The 25183-nt window shown below is 37.8% G+C and overlaps 2 protein-coding genes, 1 long non-coding RNA gene and 1 pseudogene across 14 annotated transcripts in view; 3 read left to right on the forward strand and 1 right to left on the reverse strand.

Annotated features, from left to right (window-relative positions):
• LOC126589132 (uncharacterized) overlaps positions 1–9812 on the forward strand; it is a 41875-nt gene extending 32063 nt beyond the window's left edge. The window contains exon 2 of one of the 2 annotated variants that reach the window (XM_050254358.1): positions 8484–9812. The gene's annotated coding sequence lies outside the window, so the exon portion shown is untranslated. The remainder of the gene's footprint in view (positions 1–8483) is intronic. The other variant, XM_050254359.1, reaches the window with a different exon arrangement.
• LOC126589096 (probable disease resistance protein At4g27220) lies at positions 1930–23366 on the forward strand. Of its 10 annotated transcripts, XM_050254287.1 has the most exons (10): positions 1930–2383; positions 2480–2575; positions 3278–3377; positions 9860–10028; positions 13532–13612; positions 17231–19970; positions 20064–20825; positions 20906–21546; positions 22091–22206; positions 23102–23366. In XM_050254287.1, exons 6-9 carry the CDS (start codon positions 17310–17312, stop codon positions 22179–22181), a joined length of 4155 nt encoding a protein of 1384 aa, XP_050110244.1. In that variant the 5' UTR covers positions 1930–2383; positions 2480–2575; positions 3278–3377; positions 9860–10028; positions 13532–13612; positions 17231–17309; the 3' UTR covers positions 22182–22206; positions 23102–23366. The 10 variants fall into 10 exon arrangements, with proteins under 10 accessions (XP_050110244.1, XP_050110245.1, XP_050110242.1 ...); XM_050254288.1 differs by lacking the exon at positions 13532–13612; XM_050254285.1 differs by lacking the exon at positions 9860–10028.
• On the forward strand, positions 13858–15110 carry LOC126589159 (glucan endo-1,3-beta-glucosidase 1-like; annotated as a pseudogene).
• LOC126589172 (uncharacterized) lies at positions 21372–24220 on the reverse strand. 2 transcript variants are annotated; one of them, XR_007611728.1, is made up of 2 exons: positions 23474–24220; positions 21372–21594 (listed from the first exon to the last, which is right to left on the reverse strand). It is a non-coding gene; the product is annotated as an uncharacterized LOC126589172 (long non-coding RNA). The 2 variants fall into 2 exon arrangements; XR_007611727.1 differs by lacking the exon at positions 21372–21594 and adding an exon at positions 22240–22922.
• Between the last annotated feature and the right edge of the window lie 963 nt (positions 24221–25183).

The raw sequence follows: 25183 nt of genomic DNA on the forward strand, positions 1-25183 counted from the left end.
AAGAGGTCATAAGTTCGAAACGCTATGAGCATGTTTATTTTTTTCAATTTTAACAAATTTTTGTTTGGTTGTTAATTTATTTTAGTTACTAGCTAGTAGCTATGTAGGTTGTTATTTTTAAATATTCTTTTCAATTCAAGTCTAATCTTCAACAATGAGTAATACGTAGACCAAATTTGTAGCGCAAATTTGTAAATTATATGACGTGTTATCAAAATATTTAATTTAATACTCATTCATTACTAATACATATCAATTTAAGACTCGAAAACATCATTATTTTTTTAGTCCCATATTGACAAGGTTAGTAAATAAGAAAAAACACCTCATGATTTATACATACAAAAACACTTTCAAAGTTCAAATGGAAAACAAAACTCATCATCTATCTACTTATAAGCCCAGAGTTGTTTGGTTTTCTTCTCTCAATACAAAATAAATTAGTCCTTTTGTGTTTCTAAATTATTGAGTTTGAAGTGCTTTTCTAAGTATAATTTTATCAATGTCTTACGTGTGAAAATAAATAATTTTCTTATATGAAGTTAGGGCACTTTTTTTGGCGTCGCCCCGGGCCTAAAAAATCTCTAGACCGGCCCTGGGTGAAGCTTTTGTGTTGAAGCTTTTGTGGGTGAAACTTTTGTGTTGAAGCTTTTGTAGGTGAAGCGTTGGAGTTGAAGCTTTGTAGGTGAAGTTTTGGAGTTGAAGCTTTGTAGGTGAAGCTTGGAGGTTGAAGCTTTGTTTGGCACTATGAATTGATTTTGCTTCACACTATCTGATCATGTATTTGCATTGATGAGGTAACATAATATGTGCTCTTTGTCCATGATAGCATTCAACATTCAAATTCTCTAAGTTTGTGACAACCCATTCCGACTTTATCGAATTTTAATTTTGAAAGGTGGGTATTGACTAAAATGCCCCTGTTGGGTTCAGTGGTTACGTGGATGTTTGAGCCAGTGCTTAATTTGTCTAATTTATTAATATATTTGGATAGTACTCGTCGTTACGAATGCTTAAACACAAACTAGATCCAAATTGGACTTGTAACAAAGAAATTACACTCGTTTAATAAGTGGTAAATATGTACACAATTGTGTGAAATTCACACGAGTGTGCACCTGAGAAATTGTGGACCATTACCCCTTCCGAATCCTTCTCTGCTGATCGTGTAAAATTTCAATTCATCCTAATTGGTCACTACACATTCTGTAGTTAGAAATAATTTTAAATATTTTATTATTTTTCCAGCTTGCACGCACAAATCACGGTCCCCACTCTATTTCATCACTTTGCTTCATCCGTCTAAAATGGATCATTATTGATTGAATCACACAATCACACAATGCATAAAGACATCATTGTTTTTTAAAGTATTAGTTGGCTGTTAAAAATTTGTGCCGTTCTGAGATTTTTCTTCTGTTAAATTAGGCTTTCGTTTGGTGTTGAGAATGTCAAAAGTTTGTCTCTTTGTGTTTTTTAAATATAGATGTGATATTCACACAAACCTCATTTTACTTTTCACACACTTTTTAAATTTTCGACCTTTGAATTAGATGAATTGAAGAAGATCAACGGACATAAATTATCAAGGGTTGTGTAAAAAGTAAAATAGAGTGTGGATATCACATCCCTTTAAATATATGAGATAGGGGTGTGCTTGTGATGCTTTTAGCTGAGATTAATATCATATGTAATGTCGAATTGATGTTGTGTAAAACTGCTTCTGTTGTGCTGTAAGAATAAGTAATTGTAAATTAAAGCAGTTAATGTTTGGTAAACTTTTTTTATAAAAGTGCTTTTGATAAAAAAAACAGTGTTTAAGTGTTTGGTAAACTTTTATATAAAACTGCTGTGATTATGTTAAATGACTGAAAATGATGATATAAATAATATAATAAAATAATTATTTATAATTCTCTTTGTCCTCTCCCTCGTATTCTCCGGACCTTTTTTCTTCTTCGTTTTCTCCGTCGTCTTCGTGTTCTTCAATTTCATCTTCTCCGTTTTCATTTGCCCAAAAAAAGTCGTTCTCAATATCGACGTCATCCCCACCTTTACCTCCCAGAAAAGCTAGCATTTCCAATACCCATTAATTTTTTCACCCAGAATATTAATTTTTTCACCCGAGCTCCGTTTCGTAGGAAACCGAGACTAGAGGCTCTAGCTCGAAGCTCCCACGAGAAAGAAACTTCCCGACACTTTTCCGACCGCTCCACACCGTTTTGGAAGAGTTGGAAGCCTCCCCACAACTCCCTAACGTCCCTGGGTCAAGTTTGAGGCAATCCCCAACTCGAAAACACACGGTTTCGAAACTTTGGGTTTTTGGCCGGGACTTTCAGGCCAATTTCAGTACATTTACGTCTGCTTTTTGGAGTTCCAAGAGGTATAAACTTATTCCTTGTGCTTCATTTTCTTATAAAGAACGTAAAAAATGGTTGAGAAATGAGCAAAGTTATGAGCTTTTTGAAATTGTCCCCAGTTTCCGTCGATTTCAGGGACCTTCCGGCCTGTTTTTGGCTAAATCATGGCGAGTTAGCCGTTGCTAAGGACACCAATCTGTTCGTCTCATTCCGAGGTATCATTTCCATTCTGAATCACTCAATTTAGTTGAGATATGTGGAAGTTATGATGATTTATAAATTTCCCAAAAAACGGTCCAGAAACTGCATAATCCGGCGACCCGTGACCGGAACCTGGTAAAAAGTAAATGAAAAAACGCAGTTCTAAAACTTCTAAACACGCAATTGCATATCATTCCTAAAACACACAGAAATTTGTGAGAGTGTCTAAAGAGAAAGAAAAATATATGAAATGAAGTTCCTTTGAAATCGTAACCAGCAAAAGACCCGATCATGTTCAGGAAAGGTAACATCACATATCTAACTTAAACTAGGGAATGTCATACTTAATGCGATCATAACTAATAACTTTTACTTTTTACAAACTGCTAATAACTTATAAAGCACCAAGTATTTGAAATTTTAAATTAACCTGGTGAGATTCAACCGTCGATATTCCCCGCCAGTTCTGACATCCACACCAATCAATGTAGTAATTCTTTATCCTGTAGTTTGTAAAATTATCTTTCCTACCTAGAATGTAAATAATCTTTATATTACTGCAATTTTATATATGCTTTGAATTTATATTTATGTAGTACGGGTACGTTCTGCACAGCGCACCCTCACTACTAGTTTAAATTACTTATAAGCTTCGGTTTTATTTATTTAAATTTTTACTCATCATCTATACTTTTTTGACTTTGATCACTTTCTAGGTGTTGGCTAGTACGCATTGACTTCGGTTGGGGTGCGTCAAAGTTCGTGAAGCACCACTACCAATTTCAGTCATATGTATTGTGTTGAATTACAATACAGGTACTACATATTTCTCGGAAACTATTTCTTTCCAATATTTGTTGTTTTAGACGTTTGTTTTTACTCTGCCTGACCAAGAAATAAGTGTGTTGGTTTTACATTATAGTGTCTACCAAATACTGTATTTCAACTGAGCTACAATACTAAGGAAACTATCACCTATTAAAAATAATAAACTAAAAGTGAGTTAATCCCCCTTATAATCAAATTTTTATTGTTTTCTAAACAGGAAAAAAATATGGATTGGGGTAGCTAGCAGAAATGAACAAATAAAATATCATGTGACAATGAGTTTGGGGACCATACAAATGATGTGTTATTTTATCATGCAATACAAAAAGTTTGAAATCAAGTCTGCTATGCAGTGGTGAAATGTAAACTATTCAAAATTTGCATACTGTGAAATAATAATGATAAAATAAATATACACATGCACTAAAACGATCAATTGAAAATATGACTTTACCCTCAAAGTTCAATTTTCTTTAACTAAAACCCACCATAGTATATTCTCCTGAAAAAACTTAATAACTAGGCTCCAACTCAAAAATTTTCTAAATTAAGTTTGACTTCGCACAATTTTTTATTTTTAGATGCCTAAAATACACCTAATAACTTATGTCGGATTAAACACAATATTTAAGCCTCGTTTGGTACACTGTATAACACACCGGATATGATTAATTATATGGTATCAGGTGTTTGGTGTCTCCATGTATTAAATAGTCAGCCGACTAAATACTCCGGCCCAACCTATTCTATACGGCTGACACCCGCTTAACTATCCTTTCCAGAACCACGGTATTATTTAGTCGGGTTGAAAACATGGCTCTCTCGCTCTTCTCCTTCGGATCCTAGGTTCTCTTCCTTCTTCTTCTCTCATCTGAATCCCAGGTTCTCCTTCTTCGTCCTCTCTTCCTTCTTCTTCTCTCATCTGAATCCAGGTTCTCCTTCGAATCCCAAGTTGTCCTTCTTCGTCTTTTTCCCCCTTCTCTCTCATCTGAATCCTAGGTCCTCCTTCTTCTTCTCTATGTTCCGCCCTTCTCCTCCTATTTTTCTTCTTCTTCTCTTTCTGTTTTGCCATCCTCCTCCTATTTTTCTTCTTCCAGATCCGAAAAATTAAAATTAAAATTTAATCTGTATGTTGAAAATTGCAAAGATGCTAAATTGGGTATGTTGAAAATTCGAACCCAGTTGAAGAAATGGGTTGAGCAATTTTTATATACTCCTAGCATCTGGAATAAAGCTTGATGAATTCATAATATCAATGCTTATGCTGGTTTGGCTGCAGCAAGATTTGGATTTGATGTAATTTCAGTACTGTTCAAAATTCATCATTCATCAATATTTTAAAGTCTTTCTTATTCGATAGAGTATCCAACCAAACATAGTATAAATAATACGGTTATTAGTCTGATATTACACCAAACGTCCGACTAATTTAGTCAGTATTATCCGATGATTATTTATCCTATCCGACTGAAATAGTCAATACAGTCCGAACTGCCAAACGATGCCTTAATGTCATGATTACATTGCATGTTAGTAATATAATCATACGATACTAGGGATTTCATCCGTTTTATTTATTTCCTTTTAAACTCCTTAGTTGCTTTCCGTATATAGGAGTGTTTTTGGTTTAGCTTCCCTTTTCAAAATGTGTGAGGATTAGTTAGCAACATAATATACGAATGTTATTTTTTCAAAATTAATTTATCAATATTTTATATATAAATATAGGTAAATTATTTTACTACACATATAATAACAATAACGTGTTGAACTAAAAAAAATGGCGCAATTACGAACATATCTAAACAAATTCAGTTCCAATTGCGCCCATGCGTTCGTAGTGACGAACATTACGAGGATATGCTAAAAGGATGGGTCTATGCACTTAGTATGTGTGTTTAGGTCAACCCCAAAATATAAACTAATTAGGCATTATGCCTAATTAGAAAATAATAAAACATATGGACCAATTGCCCACTTGTTTAAAAAGTCTAGCGAAACCATCATTATCATAGTATGCAACCTACGATACTGACAGCGCACTTGAAAACAAGTTGTGAAGTCTTGAGGGTGCAAAATAACCATTTTGCCCCTCGTCGTGAAACGTGTGCAACTCTTTAGTAAGGACGAGTACTATCTCAAAACGACAGAACATGGACAAAAGTGAAAAGAACTCAAATGTCAACGTAGAATTTTCACTTAGCTCGTCAGGAGCATTTTTGTAATTTTACAATGTCAGAGAAAAAAATACAAAGGATAGGATGTAACAATCTACCTCTTTAAGAAATTTTGTCCCTAAAATTTTACATCATACAAGATCTTACTCGAAGAACAAGTATGCATATAGAGTTTTCATGTGCCTTTTTTGTCTATGCACCGCTATCTGATGCTTATCTGGTATTCTGGTACTGTCCATCTCCATGCCACATGTATCCTGGTCCTAAGGCATGACTTCTTAGTACTGCATAGTATTTCTAGTATAAGGAACCATATCGTCTGGATACTGGTTAACAACTTATGGATACTGAACAATGTCCTGGTAGTGGATAGTGCAACACCATTATGGGTGGGTTGTTGATGAGGGTCACTTCCCATGAGTACTTTTGGTTGATAGGGAACTACTCTTGTGAGCTGATTTCATTGTTTGGGGGCACTTGTTAGCCTCGTATTCTTGCTGACCGCATATGTGACAACCTATACTCGATTCCTATACTTGTCGTAATGAGGGGTGTTGCATCAGAAGCAATTCTTGCACCGGTATTATTGAAACTGCCCTAAGGGCGAAATTTGGAAGCCGCTGGATTTACTTCCAAAATTGGGTTTACTGGAACTCGATTCCCCACTAGAAGATCTAAAATTATAGCTGCTTCTTTTGAAAAATTGGTTCTGTTGGTGAGAAAAAGAACACTGGTGTTCTTTCGTCAAGTGCTACCACCCTCATCACCAACATTTTCACTCGGGACATTATTGAAATTCTCAATGCAAAGTAAAGCCTTGTAGAATTCCTTGTATGTGGTACATGGTGTAGATGCTGCCAAGAAACAAAACTGCTTGCGGATCCGTTATTTGAACTGGTGGAGCCTCTTTGAATGGTTAGTAACGATTGTTGGACAATAGCAGAACATATCGCTGAACTTCTGATAGTACTTAGCTACATATATTTTGCCTTGTGTAGGTCCATGAACTCGTATTTTTTTTTTCAAGTCTTGTACTCTGAGAACTCTGCATGTGTAAATTTATCTTACACTGCCGGTCCCAAGCCTAGATAAAAGAGGAAGGGGAGGGCGTCAGGTAGTTGATAGTCGGCACTCATATTTTACGTCGAATCATTATGATAATGAATCCTGAACGAAATTGCGCTAAAGCTAGGTCGTCACCTGAAAGTGGCACGTTGTGTGGCCCGAACACGTGAAAAGTGAGTAAGTGTCATTGTATCTCCACCAGCGCCCAGATACTATGTTAAACGAGTAAGGGGGCCATATAAACTTCTTTTTGAACGATTCCACTCAAAGTTGTTTAGAAGGGTCTGCTCCTATCAACTTTACACAGGACACGCAAAAGAGGTACTTTGACCTTATTAGACGAGGGAGGGTGAAGAAGCTAGGACATGAGGGTATAGTTCAAGAGAGTAGAATGTGTTTAGGAACGTGGAATATAGGTACCTTAATGGAAAAATCTATGAAAGTAGTTGAAGTTACGGTGAGGAGAATGACAAGTATTATGTGCCTACAAAAAACTAAGTGGGTTGGTCAAGGCAAAGGATCTCGAAAACTCAGGTTGCAAACTTTGGTATTCGGGCACAAATAGAATGAGAAATGATGTTGGCATCATCGGGGACAAGACCTTGATACGTGATGTTGTAGATGTCAAGATGGTAGGAGATAGAATTATGGCAATCAAAGATTGTAATAGGACAAGAACTCATCAATGTGATTAGTGCGTACGCACCTCAAGTAGAGTTGGATACGAGTTTGAAGGAGAAATTTTGGGAAGATCTTGGAGACTTGTGCAAGGAATTGCTCAGATAGAGAAGGTATTTACAGGAGGAGATTTAAATGGATATGTGGGCAATGAGACAAACAACTATAAAGGTTTTCATGGTGGTCATGGTTTTAGGGAGAGAAACAGGGATGGGGAAGCCATCTTGGATTTTGCAATGGCATACGATCTCTTCTTAGCCAACACCTTCTTTAAGAAGAGAGAAGAACATGTGATCACCTACAACAGTGGGTAAAAACACAAATAGATTTTCTTCTAATGAGGAAGGGGGACCGTATAACTTGTAAGGATTGTAAAGTTATACCGGGAGAGAGCTTGGCTAATTAACATGCCTTATTGGTGATGGATGTACATATCAAAAGAGAGAAAAAAGAATAAGACCTTGATGTGCCGAAGGACTAGATGGTGGAATCTAAAAGGAGAAAAACAAGTCATTTTCAAATAGAAAGTAATCACCCAATGCGTGTGGGATAGAAGGCGAAGCTAGCCAAATGTGGGATTTCATGGTTAGTTGTATCAAAAAAGTAGCAAAAGGGGTATTAATAGAGTCCAAGGGCTTTGCTCCACACTAAAAAGAATCTTGGTGGTGGAATGAGAAGGTACAAACAAAGGTAAAGGCTAAGAAGGAATGTTGTAAAGCCGTATACAAGGATATGACCGATTAAAAGAGTGAAAGGTATAGATTAGCGAAGGAGAAGGCGAAGAAAGCTGTGAAAGAAGCGAAGCTAGTGGCTTTTGATGATATGTATGAGCGACTAGATACCAAAGAAGGAGAGTTGGATATCTATAAAGTAGCTAGAGCAAGGGAAAAGAAGACAAGGGACCTAAACCAAGTGAGGTGCATCAAGGATGAGAATGGAAAAGCTTTTGCTACAGAGAATGCGGTCAAAGACAGATGGAAATGTCATTTTCATAATCTTTTCAATGAAGGACATGAAAGTAGTACTTCTTTGGGGGAGGTGACAAACTCAAAAGAATGTAGAAACTACTCATTTTACCGTCGAATTAGGAAGGAAGAAGTCGTTGTAGCTTTGAGAAAGATGAAGCATAGAAAAGTAGTGGGCCCAAATGATATACCGATAGAAGTGTAGAAAGTCTTGGGAGAGAGCTATAGTCTGGCTCACAAACATTTTCAATAGGATTTTGAATACGAAGATGCCAAACGAGTGGTGAAAGAGCACTTTGGTGCCTATCTACAAGAATAAGGGCGACGTACAAAATTGCATGAACTGTATTGGTATTAAGTTAATGAGTCATACAATGAAGCTCTGGGAGATAGTAATTAAGCATAGATAGAGGCAAGAGATATAGGTCTCAGACAACCAATTCGGGTTCATGTTAGGGCGCTCAACCATGGAGGCAATCTATCTTACGAAGATTGATGGAAAAATTTAAAGATATGAAAAAGAATTTGCACATGGTCTATATAGATTTGGAAAAAATCGTATTATATGGTCCTAATAGACATTTTTGGAGGATTTTAGAGAAGAAAATAGTACGAGTAGCATTGGTAATAGATGAGTTAAGGGGACATATTCAAGATGATATTCCTTGGTGTATGCTTTTTGCAGACGATATAATGTTGATAGATGAAACTTAGGAATGAGTAAATGCGAAGCTTAACCTTTGAAGAGAAATGTTGGAATCTATAGGTCTTCGCCTAAGTCAGTCAAAGATAGAGTATATGGAATGCAAGTTCAGTGCAAATGGAGGCTCAAATGAGTTAGGGGTGAGGATTAAAGACCAGGATGTACCAAAGAGCAACCGCTTTCACTACCTAGGATATATCTTGCAAAAGAATGGAGACCTCAACCATAGAATACAAGCTGGATGGATGAAGTGGAAGAGTGCATGCGGCGTGTTGTGTGACCATCGTATGCTACTGAAGCTAAAGGAAATTTTTTATAGGACGACAATAAGATCGGCAATGCTTTATGGTACGAAATGTTGGTCGGTGAAGCATTAACACGTACATAAAATGAGTGTATCGGAAATGAGAATGCTTCGTTAGATGTGTGGGCACACGAGAAATGATAAGATTAGGATTAAGGATATTCGAGGTAAAATACAAGTAGCCAAAATTGAAGGAAAGATGAGAGAAAATTGGTTACGACGGTTTGGACATGTGAAACAAATACCTACTGAAGCTCCGGTTAGAAGATGTGATTATGGGACAGAGGTCCATGGTCGAAGGGGTAGAGGAAGACTTTGGAAGAGACTTAAGGAAAAGACATAGAGTACTTGGATCTAACCGAAGATGTTACACAGAACCGAGCGCAATGGCGTTCTAGGATTCATATAGCTGACTCCACTTTGTGGGAAAATGCTTTGTTGTTATTGTTGTTGTTGTTATTTGTCTTGTACTCCGAAGGCTAGAACTTGCCTCTCAACTCACTACTTAAATACATATAGTATTCTCTTTCATTCTCTGGGATTTGTTCATTCTCATATCTCCACTATGACTTTTCTAGTTATTGTAGGAACCATATTGTTGTTGCAACCCATTGATCAGCTGAAGAGTTTCTCTGCTTATCCATGGCATGAAAAATATTCTCGATGTGTTCAAACCAAGCCTTGGCTGCTTTTGATCTCTCTACGTTGCAGAAGTTCTTCACTTGAAGACCGTAGGTTATCTCTAAGGTATTTTTCTGAGAAGGGTGGAAAGTTGTCTAGATGGTGTTAGCGATATCTACTCTAAATTGCCCAAAATACTAAAAGTTGGTGTTGTTCATGCTAGACAATGTGGCATAATTTTTACAGAGATTCAAGAATCGATAGCTCTTACATCACGTGTATGATGAATGTAGAATTGTCTAAACCTATGCTTTGATTCCTAATCGACACAACCTAACCTAGAATGCCCACCTGGACACTCGAATCGAGTTGTGCTAGCCAACACCTAGAAAGCAAAGGCGACAAAGCCATAAAGCAAAGATGATGTGGAAAAACGCGAATAAATTAAAACCTAAAAGTCTAGAATTAATTTAAAATAATAGTGTGAGTAGACATTTATATTTACATGTTATATAAAAATTAAAAACTTGCCTAGTCCGCCTAGACCTCCCCCTTTAGACGCTATGCCTCAGCCTGTTGCCCGACTAACGCCTTAGAACCTTGATTATTCTCGACCACGCTAAGAGTAGCGGCCAAAGACTGGTTCAAGCAAATAGCCCTGGGATCAATCACCTCATTCTCCAAGCTCAGGCAAGTTTTCTTAGACGCCCACATGATTATTTCTAAAAGGCAATACCCAGGGATCAATTTTGCCTTGGTAAAGCAAGGCTCGAGAGAGTCATTGAACGACTACATAACTTGTTTCAACGAGTATGTAAGATACAAAGGATGTGATGAAGCCACAACCCACAACGCTTTCATTGGGGGATTTGCTGGAGATGATTCATACTTCCACTTGCCAATGAATCTTCCCGAAACCTTCAAAGATATGCTTCGAGAGGCAACAAGCTACTTTCGAGCCGAACAACTAAACAACACAAGAAAGCAGATCACCCCCAACAACAAGGGTGGATAGTACGAGCACCTCATCCAAGCTGAACAGAAAGTCGTTTTCAATTGCCCCTCGAAGAAGAGAAAATATGAAAGTTATTAGCTCGTCACGGAGAGCCGCCCTGAGCGGTATGATAGGTATAAATCATATGTCCCCAAGAATAAGTCCCGAAGAGAAATGTTCCTTTACGTGGAACGACAACTTCCGGCCACTAGGCGATTACAGCCCTTGTTCAGGGAAAGTAGAGATGAGACCGAGTACTGCTGGTACCACCGAGACCACGACCACCTCACTGATGACTGTACAGACCTCAAGAGGATATCGAGGCGCTCATCTGACGGGGATGACTCAAGGTTTATAGCCCAAATCAAGTGCTCTTCAAGTTCCCAACGCCCCTTTAAATCTTGACCTAGTTAAAAGAAAAGTGATGTACACTGTTCAGAGGATCGACCTCCACGAGAGATTCTATGTGAGGTAGCCACTACCACCAAAGGATGTGTTCGGTTCGTCTCTACCAGTGCCTTGGTCGAAGGGCTATACAGGTTACCATCGAGGGCATTTTTCCTGCCTATTGCTCGACGAGCAATCTTTTTAGTCTCAACATCAATGTCAATCATTTCTCCATCGCCAAAATAAAAAAAAATTAGTAAGAAAATAGATGAAAAAGAAAAAAAAATCTACAAAAGCAAAAGAACAAGGGTCTCTAGTTGGAGGAGTTGTCAGCAAGCAGCAAGCAAAGGCCGAGTGCATGACAAAACCTGACCTGACCAGGACTGCTCCTAAGCTTAAAACAATGCTTGATTAGATTGAGATTGTCCTGCCTAATAGTGTTCCCTCTATAACACATACATGCTGAGGAATAACTAGAATGTGTTTGGATTGATTTGGTAGGGAGTTAGACCGACATGAGCAAGGACCTAAACCCTGAACTAAAGAGTCCAATAGAAAAGGCCACCAAACCGTATGGCGGTCGACTCAAGTCTTTCTCTTGGAATTGGCGCTCAGAGAACGACATCATTCGTAGTAATAACACTTAACATTGTGGTCAGCACTGTGGTTTTGATCATCGTAGTAATAGGGGTCAACGAGATGGGATTTCCCAGTCATCAAAGTCAAGCGGTATATGCATAAGGGACTAACAACCGTTGGTGCTCGGATACATCCACTGGATCTTCATCCCCTATCTAGGGGCCGCTCGATCTGCTTTGCGTTCTAAGTTGTCGCAATCGCCTTTCTGAGTACTAGATAGCCTATTAGAGCCAGAGCACTCGGGATGGAAGAACGCCCAAGGTACTTTTTCAGCCATATATTATTTTAAAATATGATCGACCTTTACAACTGTGTGCCTAAGAAGGAAACTTTGAACAAGGAGTTGGAGACTTGTTAACATATTGTCTTTTAGACCCTTAAAATAGTACAGGCCATGAAAGAGATCGAGAAAGGCCCAAGGAAGATAAGGTGCAAACAAGGAAATGAAGTCCAAAGTTGAAGGGAATTAGAAAGAAGCATTTATCGAGCATTATAGCCAACCGTTCACTAATCTTGTTTGACTAGAGCAATTTGACCGATAAAGACATGTCAGCAGACTGACAACTTTATGGCATAGGGCTCTAGGAGCAGACTTAATTATACATCAACTCAGGCCACATGTTGGCCACCAATCGAAGGCAAAAGTCTAGGATGATGTAAAGGTAGTCGGACCGCCACTCGGAAGGAACACCATTGACTTGTCAAGGCCGAGCGTGTCGCTTGGTAGACGTTGGCTCATAAAAACATGTAATCCCGACAAACAATAAAGATGTTGGCATGTCAGTCTATGTTGGTAGCTCATTTAATTCCATACGAGTAAAGTAGGTGAGCCAATGATTGTTTAGGGTCACTTAAGGCCTAAATGAAGTTAAAGAATGTCATTCGGTTCGTGATGAATCTAAATGAAGTTTAGGATTTCATTGTTTGGATTTCATCATTATTGTAGGTATTAATAAAGTTTATTGACATAGGGTGCTTTGGCATAGATTGTAAATAGTTTGTAATAATAGGTTATTTCTTTGTCTACATGTCAACGGATTTTAATTTCGGATTTTAAATATAGGTGGGTTTTTGTGTAAAAAAATAAAACTTGCAAGGTCTCTCTAAATAACCTTATATGTCAACTAAAAATTTATATATTTTAAATACGGGGTAATCTCAGTTTACTACCTCGAGTTTTTTGGTTTTGAGCATTTCATACATCAAGTTTTTTTCGTCCTAGTCTGGTAAATAAAGTCATAATTTTGGAACACTTTTATCTATCCGTTACAACTTGTGTTAACTGATGACGTGGTACCCACATGGACATGAATGGACGTCACGTGTCAATATGGGCCTACATGGATATTAAAAATTAAAAATTAAAAAAAATCCCAAAGTTCCCCCTCCCTCTTGGACTCCCGTCCCAGATGCCTCCCACTTTCCCTCTTTACCTCCCCGACCCACCCAAATTGCATATCCTTAGTTCACCCAAATTGCATATCCTACAAACCCAAAACTTCAAACATCAAGAAGCCGAATTTCATATTGTTAGAAAGTCAATGTAATTAGATAGGAAGGAATTATATGATTGATCTGTATTTGATACTTTCCATTGATGTATTCCTAGATTGTAGGTCTTCTTTTTGTACAAGGAAAGCTATTGGGCGATGGTGGTGGAGTTTAAGGCAACTGTGAGGAAGACAATAGGGTTTGGGATTTTTTTTAAATTTTTTATTGGGTTAAACTCTGTTTACTACCCTCATGTTTCGTGGTTTTCAACATTTAGTACATCAAATTTTTTGCGTCCCAGAGACATACCTAAAGTATAAATTTTGGGATAGTCTCATACATCCGTTAGTCAAACTGTTAAGTCTCATGTTAACTGTGATGTGGCGCCCATGTGGACAATGACTGGACGCCATGTATCATTCAAGGATCCACGTGGAAATTAAAAGTTCAAAAAAATAATTATTTAAACAAAAAAAAAAAAACCAACTCAGGTCGTCTTCCCCAATCCCCCCTTGCCCATCAACTCCCAATTCGACTCACCTGTACCGCACGGCCGAAACCCATCATCCCTTTCCTCTTCTCCAGCTTCGACGCCGTCACCAAGCTCGCCCTCAAATGTGACCGCAGATCCGTCATCGTCGACAATGATCTGCAGCTGCTGAACCAGAAACAGAGGATGAGGACGCAGCATTGCTCAAGCTCCTCTCCAATGGCGGTCACTAAGCTCCCCTCCCTCTCAACCCTCCTCTTCTTCTTCCTCTTTGCATACAAAGGTTAGCAACTTTCTCTACTAACTATTAACATTTTCTTGCTCAGTTTTCTTCAATTCAAAGTTTAAATCCAATAGTATTTCAAAAATCAAAGAAATCAAGCAACTTTTTTCCCCACTTGTCGTATTTTCTTTCTGGGTTTTCTCTATTATTTCGAAATAATCTAGAAAGCATTCAACTTTTTCACTAATTCTAACATTTAGTTGCTGGTTTTCTTCTTTACAAAGTTTAAACCCAACAGTTTCCAAAAATCAAGGAAGCAAGCAACTTTTTACACCATTTCTACCATTTGGTCGCTGGGTTTTCTTCACTTCAAAGTTTAAACCCAGCAATACTTAAAAAAATCAATTATGGCAAGCAACTTTCTCGACCATTTCTAACACTTTATTGTTGGGCACTTTCAGCTGCATCTTCTCCGCCGACATTCGAAAGCACCAAGCTGCAAAACCAGGACCAAGAAAATGAGCCGTTCGTCGGGGTGAACATCGGTACCGACGTTTCGAATTTTCTATCTGCAACTCCAGCAGATCAACCACATCCGCCTCTACGATGCCGACCTGGACATCCTCAAAGCCCTGTCCAAAACCAAGATCCGGGTCGTCATCAGCGTCCCTAACAACCAGGCAGCGGAGAAGATGCATGAGGGATTACTGTTGCCGTTGACCGATTCGTTGGAGCTCGAGTGAAAGTGAGTCGGCAGATTTGAGAGCAAGGTTGGAGATGACGAAGGAGAAATCAGGCGGCGGAGGATTAGGGCGAAGATCAGGCAGCCCCTATCACGCCGCCAAGACAAAACCCAGTCACGCCGCACCTTTAAATTCCATGTTTTCATGGTGGTGGAAAGTCCAAATCGGGAATCCAGGTCAGGTATAGAGGGATTAGAGGAGGCATGGGTCGGGTTGGCAGGTGGTGAAAAAAGGTTTGGGTTGGGGGGGCAAGGGTCAACGGGAAGATCTGGGTGCGGGTGGGAGGGTGGGCACGGGGGATTGGCGAAGATGACTTGGGTTGGTTTTTTTTGTTTTTTTTTTTTTTTTTAACTTTTCTTTAAATAATTATTTTTTTGAATTTTGAATTTCCACGTGGATCCTTTAATAACACGTGGCGTCTAGTCATTGTCCATATAGGCGCCACATCATCAGTTTAACGGCAGAGTTAACAGTTTGACTAACGGATGTATGAGACTGTCCCAAAATTTACACTTTAGGTATGATTCTGGGACGAAAAAAACTTGATGTACTAAATGTTGAAAACCACGAAACATGAGGGTAGTAAACAGAGTTTAACCCTTTTTTATTAGTATTTTTTTTTAATTTAGGGAAAAAGACTGTTTACTACCCTCATGTTTCGTGGTTTTCAACATTTAGTACATCAATTTTTTTTCGTCCCAGAGTCATACCTAAAGTGTAAATTTTGGGACAGACTCATACATTCGTTAGTCAAACTGTTAAGTGTTCTGTTAACTGTGATGTGGCGCCCATGTGGACAATGACTGGGCGCCACGTGGAATTTTTTTTTTAAAGAAGGGGTTTTCACTTTTTTTTAGGGGTTCAAAAAAAATTTCCCGCCAAAAATTTTGAAATTTTTTTTTTCTTCTTTTTCTTCTTCTTCTTCTTCTGGGCAGAATCAATTTTTTTTTTCTTCTTCTTCTTCCTCCTCCTCCTCCTTCTTCTTCCTCCTCCTCCTTCTTCCTCTTCTTCTTCTTCCTCTGGACATATTCTTTTTTTTTTTCTTCTTCTTCCTCCTCCTCCTCCTCTTCCTTCTTCTTCCTCCTCCTCCTCCTCCTCCTTCTTCTTCCTTCTTCTTCCTCTGGGCAGATTCGTTTTTTTTTTCTTTTTTTTTCTTCTTGTTCCTCCTCCTCCTTCTTCTTCTTCTGGGCAGATTCTTTTTTTTTTCTTCTTCTTCCTCCTCCTCCTCCTTCTGGGCAGATTCTTTTTTTTTTTCTTCTTCTTCCTCCTCTTCCTCCTCCTTCTTCTTATTCTGGGCAGATTCGTTTTTTTTTCTTTTTCTTTTTCTTCTTCTTCTTCTTCTTCTTCTTCTGGGCATATACTTTTTTTCTTCTTCTTCTTCCTCCTCCTCCTCCTCCTCCTCCTTCTTCTTCCTCCTCCTCATCCTCCTTCTTCTTCTTCTTCTTCCTTCTTCATCTTCTTCTTCTTCTTCCTCCTCCTCCTCCTCCTTCTTCTTCTTCCTCCTCCTCATCCTCCTTCTTCTTCTTCTGGGCAGATTCGTTTTTTTTTTCTTCTTCTTCTTCTGGGCAGATTCGTTTTTTTTTTCTTCTTCTTCTTCTTCTTCTTCTTCTTCTTCTTCTTCTGGGTTTTTTTTTGTTTTTCCTTCTTCTTCTTCTTCCTAAGCGTGGAGTCGAAGATGGTGATGGGAGGGTGGGCATGAGTGGGATTGAAGATGAAGGTTTTGTTTGTCTTTTTTTTTTTTTTAATAAATAAATATATTTTTAATTTTATTTATTTTTAAAAATTTTCATGTGGATGACACGTGGCGCCCAATCATTGTCCACATGGGCGCCACGTCCCAGTTAACGGGAGACTTAACAGTTTAACTAACGGATGTATGAGACTGTCCCAAAATTTACACTTTATGTATGACTCTGGGACGAAAAAAACTTGATGTACTAAATGTTGAAAACCACGAAACATGAGGGTAGTAAACAGTCTTTTGCCCTTTAATTTATATTTCTATATTTTTTAATATTCACGTGGGCCCATATTGACACGTGGCGTCTAGTTATTGTCCACATAGGCGCCACATCATCAGTTAAAATAGATTGTAATGGAAAACTAAACGGATATATGAAAGTGTAACTTTAAGTACCAAACTAGGACGAAAAAAACTTAATAGATGAAATGTTGAAAACCAAGAAACTTCAAGATAGTAAATTGAGATTAATCCTTTAAACATACGATGATCTTATATTCAAATACTATCAAAGCATCAGCACACAATTTTTTTTTTTTTCATAGAATAAAAATAGAACCTAGATTTAAACATGACAAAAATATCTGATTATTAATGTTGTGTTGCTTGTTTTGTTTTAGGCGAGCACTGAGCACGTGACTTACAAAAGCTACCAACAAAGAGGAGCATTACAGCCGTAGTCTTTGATTTCAGAAGGCAATGGAAATTATAATTGCAATTGCCTCAAAAATTGGACAGTGCTTGGTCAAACCAATAGGAAGAGAGTTTTGCTATTTGTTTAATTACCATTCCAACCTTGAAAGTCTTCAGGCTGAGACAAAAAAGCTTTTTGACAAGAAAAATGGAGTGCAGGGATTGGTAGATGCTGCCAAAAGGAACGGTCTAATCATCAAACCTGATGTTCAGAGTTGGCTAAAGAATGTGAACGACGACATGGTCAAAAAAGTGTTGCAGTTTGAGGTTGAAATTAACAAGCGATGTGTGTGTCGATGGAGCTTGAGTCGGAAAGCCTATAAGATTAAACAAGAAGTTCTTCAGCTCCAAAACGGAGGAACATTTGAAAATGTGGCCCATCCTGCACCTCCACCAGAGATATGGTCAACATTCGAAAAAGGTTTTAAGGATTTTAAGTCCAGACAGGCAAACATGAATGAGGTGATAGAGGGTTTGAAGAGGGAAGAAGTACGAATGATCGGGATTTGTGGAATGGGGGGTGTGGGTAAAACCACAATGGTAAAAGAAATCATCACAAGATTGGCAAAACTGAACCTGTTTGATAATATTGTAATGGCAACTGTGTCTCATAGTCCAAGTATTAGGACGATCCAGTCGGAAATTGCAGACGAAATAGGTTTGCAATTTAAGGAGGAATCCGAGCCCGAAAGAGCACGAAGGCTACATGGGAGACTCATGGGCATAGAGAGGATCCTGATTGTATTAGATGATGCATGGACAGAGCTTGGTTTTGCGGCTATAGGACTTCCTTACGGAGATGCTCATAAAGGGTGCAAAGTTTTGTTGACATCACGAGATTCGGACGTTTGCAACAGGATGGGAAGTCAACAAATTATTGCAGTCCCGATTTTAACAACAGAAGAATCAGATGAGCTCTTTCGAGAAATGCTAGGTGAATCCTTCAATGATCCTGATTTACGTTCCATTGCAAAAGATGTCGTGGAGGAATGTGGAGGTTTACCTATTGCAATTGTAACTGTTGGAAAAGCCCTAGAAAAGAAAACGAAGCATGAATGGGATGATGCCCTTAATCAGCTGCGAAATTCTACCCCAGTGAACATCCCTGGAGTGAATGACAAAGTTTATTCTAGCATAAAATGGAGTTATGATAGATTGGAGAGTGATGAAGCCAGGTCATGTCTTTTACTTTGTTGTTTATTTCCAGAAGATTATGATATTCCAATTGAGTATTTAGTTCGATATGGGTGGGGTCGAGGATATTTTAGCAACAGCTTTACTTTGGAAGATACAAGAAATAGAGTGCATTCTTTGGTTGACCAACTACAAAGAAGGTTTTTGTTGATAGATAGTAGCAAGAGGGAGACTACGAAAATGCATGACATAGTTCGCGATGTTGCTATATCGATTGCTTCAAGAGATCCACATGGATTTCTGATAAGAAGTAATGCTGAAAATAATGGGTGGTCAAATTTAGCTACGTATGACCATTACACTACAATCTCACTTGTTGGCAAATTGGAGATTCCAGTTGGTTTGAAATGCCCAAAACTTGAGCTTCTACAAACGATGAAAGGACGTTTTTCGGAAGGCAGCATGGACATCATTTGTGATGCGATGAAAGAACTGAAGGTTTTAGCTTTGGTGCAAATGAAAAACAGAGGCTCATCAAGCTCACTAGGATTACTGAAGAACCTGCGGACCTTGATCCTAAATCGGTCTAAATTTGATGGCATGTCTACTGATGTTATTGGGAGTTTGGAGAATTTAGAAGTCCTCAGCTTTCGGGATTGTTATGACTTGGATGAGTTGCCGAGGGAAATTGGAAGACTTAAACAGTTGAGGTTGTTAGATACGACAAACTGCAGGAATCTTGAGGTGATTCCACATGGTATCTTCTCCAGCTTATGTAGACTTGAAGAGTTGTATATGATGGGTAGCTTTAATGAATGGGAAATTGGAAGAGGAAGAGAAGATAAGGGGATGGCAAGCATTTCTGAGGTGATGTCTCTGTCTGATCATTTGAAGGTTTTAGCCATAGAGATACCCAGTGTCATCCACTTGTTGACAAAAGACATAGTCTTGAAAAGCCCAACAATAAGATTCCATATACGCTGTGCAACATGGGGAGGGCATTTTTCGGAGATGAGTACTTATGCATTCGAAAATTGTTTGGAGATTAGTGAAAGTGATGCAAGGGAGTTGGAGAGTCAAGCAGTTAGACTTTTGTTGAAAAAATCTAAAAAATTGTTTTTGCACAATGTGGAGAATTTATCTGTCCTCACTGATTTAGACCAAGAGGCATTTCAAGATTTGAATGATTTACGTATTGAGATTCGTCCAAATACAGAGTATCTTGCAAATGGAATAAGTACGATCCAGCTTTCGGATGGCTTTTTGACCAACCTAAGATTCCTTAAATTGGGAAGTTGTGGTGTCTTAAAATTTGTCTTTTCACTATCAGCAGCGAGAAACTTGGTACAGCTCCAGGAATTAGATATTGGTGGATGTGATCAAATGGAAGAAATTGTGTCGAAGCAGGGGAGGGAACATGAGGAGGAAGCCGATATGATATCTTTCCATAAATTAACCAATTTGAGTTTCTGGGGTCTACAGAGTTTGGTTGGTTTCTTCCAAGCCAACAAGCTATACTCCAACCAAGAAGAGGTATGTCCCACTCTCCAATCTCTATGATATGAGGAGGCGGCCGATATGTGGAAATTTGAAATTGTTTAACTGATAATGATTTTTCTTTTTCAGGAAACAACGGCAAGGGTTAAGCATCAATCTGCAGGCATATTTGAAAAAGCAATATTTCCATCAAAGTGCATTTCATGGTTTCCAAGTTTAGAAGAGGTACACTTGAAGCGTGTGAAGTTTGAAGGCGTGCTATTTGATCTGAAAATCCATAGAGTTATGGATGGGCAGACAACTCCAATATTTCCCCATTTACGTAATTTGAATATATTCTATTGTTCATTTACACACTTGTGGAAAAACATTCCGTCTAGATTTCAGGGCTTCCAAAATTTGAGATATTTGAACATAGAAGGATGTTCTTGTCTAGAATATGTGTTCTCGCATTTAATTGCCCGGGAACTTTTGAATCTTGAAGAGGTAACGATATCTGGATGTCCGGACAAGGAAACTATAGTCAGAATCACAGAGGAAAATGAGGAAGAGGCGACAAAATACATGATTTCGTTTCCGAAACTGAACACATTTAAACTAAAAGACCTGCCTCGTCTCACCAGTCTTTGTCCAGAGGGATTTACATTTCTATGGTCATCCACAAAAAATATGCACGTGGAAAGATGTGAAAAATTGAAGACATTGGGTGCTGTAATTCCACAAAGAAATAAGTTGGAGAATAAGTCTGAGAAGGATTCAACAAGTCATGATTTCAGCACTTCTCCAACACGTCCATCAAATTGGTGCCCTGCTGGATGTGGATGCACACCATATTCAAGACCAAACGCCCACCGCTCCATTGAAATATTGCCACGTCCAATTAATCTGGAGGTAAGCTTTTAAATCAGGTTCAATAAGTACATCTTTTAATTAGTATTGTATCATCTTGTTGATCGTGTTTAATTTTCTAGGTTACACCAACTAATCTTGAAGACTCAAATGATGATGACAATCTCGAAAATCTTGTTGTCCATGACTGTGCATCATTGGAAGTGATTTTCCAACTCAAGGGACCAAAGCATGAAGAAAGTAGTCACTCCGTTGAAGCATTCAATAAATTGAGGTTCTTGCAGTTATATACATTGCCAAGTTTAACGCATGTTTGGGAGACAGGTAGTTCACAACAAATGTTCACAGGTAGCAGCTTCGGAAACTTGAAATCGTTGGAGATCCATCGTTGCAACCAGTTGAAATACTTGTTTTCTTCGTCCATAGTCAAACTTCTTGTGAGTGTAGAGGACATAAGAGTTTATAACTGTGAGCAGATGGAAGAAATCGTTGCCGCAGAAGAAGAAACAGCTGAAGTAATTACATTGCCTAAAGTGAAGTCCATCAAGCTTTTAAGGCTGCCAAAACTCAAGTATTTTTGTGGTGAAGCTTATACTTTGAAGTTGCCGTCTTTGGAGTTCTTGAGCGTTATTAGTGTGCAAGACTTAAGGCCATTTGATCCTAACCATGTTGACACGCATAATCCCCGATTGCAAGTAAAAACCGCATTTCGACAGGAATGGACGGAGACCTCAATGTCACTAAGGAATATTTATGACACAAGGTATGCTTTAAATTAATGTTTCTAATTTACAGTGACTTTTGTGTCCACCTGGAAGACCGCATCATCAATATACAACCACTGAACCAAGAAAGATTTTCTCCTAAACAATTACAATTACGTCAATATATAAACTTTTAGAGACTACAGTAATGCTTCAAGCTGTTTGTTCCAACTCTTTCGATCCTTGATGATTTACATGGTGGGATTTCTAATGTTTTTACGAAGGACTGAAGAAGAGCTAGGTTGATAATTTACAGTAAGTGAGCTATATATGCTCAATCTTAAATTTCTATTTATTCAGCCAACAAATACGTTCTGGTTTCGAGCTACAAGCATAATATGGCAAACACCACCAAAATTTTGACTACAAATTTAGTGAAAGCATAATCAACAGTTCATATTTAGTTTGACAAAAGTATTCTCAAAATTTAGTCAAATACCATATATATGTGCATATGTTCACACTAAAGTGTATTTAAGTAATTTTATTTTTTAAAACTCAATTCTATCTCAAGAAAACATCTGTCTTTTATTTCTAAAACAGTGAGGATGAAAATGAAGATGACGATGACAAATTGTACAGTGAGGATGAAAATGAAGATGACGAATTCTATGGGGAGGATGAAGATGACTAACAGAATTGATTGATCAAACACAAAGGTTAGCATGTTTCCATCTCCAACTTCTTCTAGGTTTAGTAAAAACCGATGAAATTATCTATAAAGTACTCAAAAAATTATTCTACCATGTTTTATAGAATATATACATACATGGATGGTACTTTAAAAATTGAACAATAAGGATCGTCGAACCACATTCTGCTACCTAATTCATTTTTTGAAGGTACCCAATGCAAGTCGATCTATAATATGCACTCTAAAAGTACTAACCTTGAGAAGCCATTGATATGAACAAGATTGAACCATGATCAGCAACGAACAAGCAAAGATCTTCCTCTCTCTCTACACACCTTATGCACTTCTATATGGGGTAGTGTTTTGTGCTAGAATAATGTGTATTAAAGTGGGACCTAAGCCTCATATTTATAGGTGAGAGTATTAGGTTTCTTGCCCATAAAGAAAACCCTAGTACAAATCTTTAGCACCTCTAAAATCCATGACCTAATAGGATATATATTCCCAAAAATTATTGCTATACTTCACCATAAGTAATCCGGAATAATCAAATATTACTTCCTTTCTTTTATCCTTAATCAATTAGGACTCCTAAATAGATGTAAGCCCAATAAAAGTCTTAAACCCAATAGCAGTTATGATGGAAGAAGCTTTTCAGATTAGCAACTGCCTCAAGAAACCTTTATCAGATTCCACAATAATATTGGAATAACCTTTTTCTGTTAGCAAGTTTCACCTGATCTACAACAAGCATAACCATTTTGAGAAACACATATACAATAAACATAACCGTAGTGCTAAGTGACTCGAAAATTAATTTGGTCCTTAAACCGCTATATTCTGAAACACATATACAATAAGCATTACCATTTGAACTTATTGCAATTTCAGTGATTTCTAATATTCTCCAATGCATGCAGGACAAGAGTTTACCGAACGTTGTGGCTTCAGCAATTCGTTTACCATATCATATGTACAAGCCAATAAAAGGTCATTTGTTGCACCAGAATTTCATTCCAAAAATACCATTTATGTTTGCTTATTTGATGTATTATAAATTTCGATAGCAATTATTACTGTTTGTTTCTAAATTAGTGTTTGCTTATTTGTTATGGTAATTTGGAAAAGTTGTCTCTAGCTACCAATATTTGCATTTCAATTTATAATGCTAAAAGTTCTGTAATACCATAGAATCTGGTTTTCCCCTAAACGTAACGGAAATCATATTTATCTAGGCATGCTTAATATTTGATAAAGAAAAAAACATTTCTTAAATAAATGTCCACTCACACCTCCGGCTAGCTCTCCCTTGAGGAGCCTTGTCTACCAAATAGGTAAGTTCAAGCAACTTCAAGAGAGAATTTCCTCCACATTAAGTCTTAAACATCTACTGGACAGCAGGCAATTCAAAACCAAAGTAAGCTGCTGAATACAACTACAATAAACAAGGAATCAGGCTAAGCTATTGTCTTCATCGTAACATGATTTTGGCCCCCATTTTCTAATTTCGTACCACATTTTCACTTCTTTCCTTGAATTTTATAATTCCTATGCAACAGAGTTCATTCATTGCCTATTCACAACAATACAAGGTTCTACAGAGTTCAATCCCACACCATGTTATAGACATGCTTCAACTATCAACCGGGAACGTAATCGTTAGGGGTTTCAACAACTTCACAGATACAACAATTACCATATGTCTCATCTCCGACATTCATACAGAAAATTGAATAAAATTCAAAATCAAGAATCAATCAAAAAACTGAAAGTTGAAAATTCGGGAAAAGAACTTACATTGGCGAACAGCCCACGAGAAGAGGATCATTTCTACCTCTTGGGTCGAGCTCCAATTCCGGCGATATTGGCCGGAAGTTGGCCGGAAAACCCTTGGTCACCGTTCTCTTAAATTTGAGGTTGAGGAAAGTCGCCTACGAATCTATAGAAACTAACTTGGGGATTGGATAAAGGACGGCAAGAGCATTCTAGATGTGTAGTTTGAGAGCCTTAGGTGACACGTGGACGACAGAGCTGTTGCGTCGGCACTAGGGATGGGCAAATACCCATTGATTATGAGTAACCGCGATTACCCGTCCATTTAAATTAAACGGTTACGGTTATGGGTAACCGTTTAGATAAATAAACGGTTATATAACCGTTTACCCGCGAAATTTAAATGGACGGTTATGGGTATTAACCACGGTTATAAACGGGTAACCGTTTACCTATTTATTTTATATATGTAAAACTAACACAAACCATGTTCTCGATCCAATAATACTTAGCACCCAATAAATTAGTAAGGAATTCATTGATCATTCTCTCAATAACACTACTACAGGAATGATGATTCTCATCATCAAGGAATTGGCCAAATTAATTTAAATTTCTTGCGGGTAACCGTGAAATTGACAGAAATACTTTGACAGAAATATCTTTTTAAACAATTTTTGTAACCCAATAATACTTAGCAAATATTATATTTACCTTCATTGGTAACAGTTAAAAATATCGTCCGTTAACTATTATTTCAATTATTGGAATGGTATAAGGACTTAAAAAATTAAAATATGGAAATGTATGATGAATGTACCTATAACGGTGTTTAATTGTCAAAAAAAAAATTATGACAATTTTTTTTTAATTTTCAAGTTGTTAAAAAACATGTAAACGAGTGAAAAAGGGTAATGGTAAAAAAAAAAAAATAATCGGGTTAAAAAGGATAAATGGGTAAACGGGTATTAAACGGTTACGGTTAAATGGGTATGCGGTTATGGGTATGGTTAACCGTTTAGGTAATTACCCAACAGGTAAACGGTTATGCGGGTATGAGCATAAACGGTTATGGATAAATTAACCGCGGTTACCCGTCCGCATAACCATTGCCCATCCCTAGTCGGCACTTGGCAGTCGTCGGCTTGCTGTTTAATGGGGATCCTGTTGCAGCGCAAAAGAGGATACGGGAGGAGGAGAGAAGATGGGTTTCTCCCACTTTTTAGATC

This window comes from Malus sylvestris, chromosome 11, assembly GCF_916048215.2.
Source record: "Malus sylvestris chromosome 11, drMalSylv7.2, whole genome shotgun sequence".
Taxonomy (NCBI): Eukaryota; Viridiplantae; Streptophyta; class Magnoliopsida; order Rosales; family Rosaceae; genus Malus; species Malus sylvestris.

What these genes read in the sequence shown, in the direction of transcription:
- LOC126589096 (XM_050254287.1), top strand. Translation starts at nt 17,310, where the DNA reads ATGGAAATTATAATTGCAATTGCCTCAAAAATTGGACAGTGCTTGGTC. An exon ending in TATACTCCAACCAAGAAGAG is followed by an intron (nt 19,971 to 20,063) that starts GTATGTCCCACT and finishes TTTCTTTTTCAG; the next exon opens with GAAACAACGGCAAGGGTTAA. An exon ending in CACGTCCAATTAATCTGGAG is followed by an intron (nt 20,826 to 20,905) that starts GTAAGCTTTTAA and finishes TTAATTTTCTAG; the next exon opens with GTTACACCAACTAATCTTGA.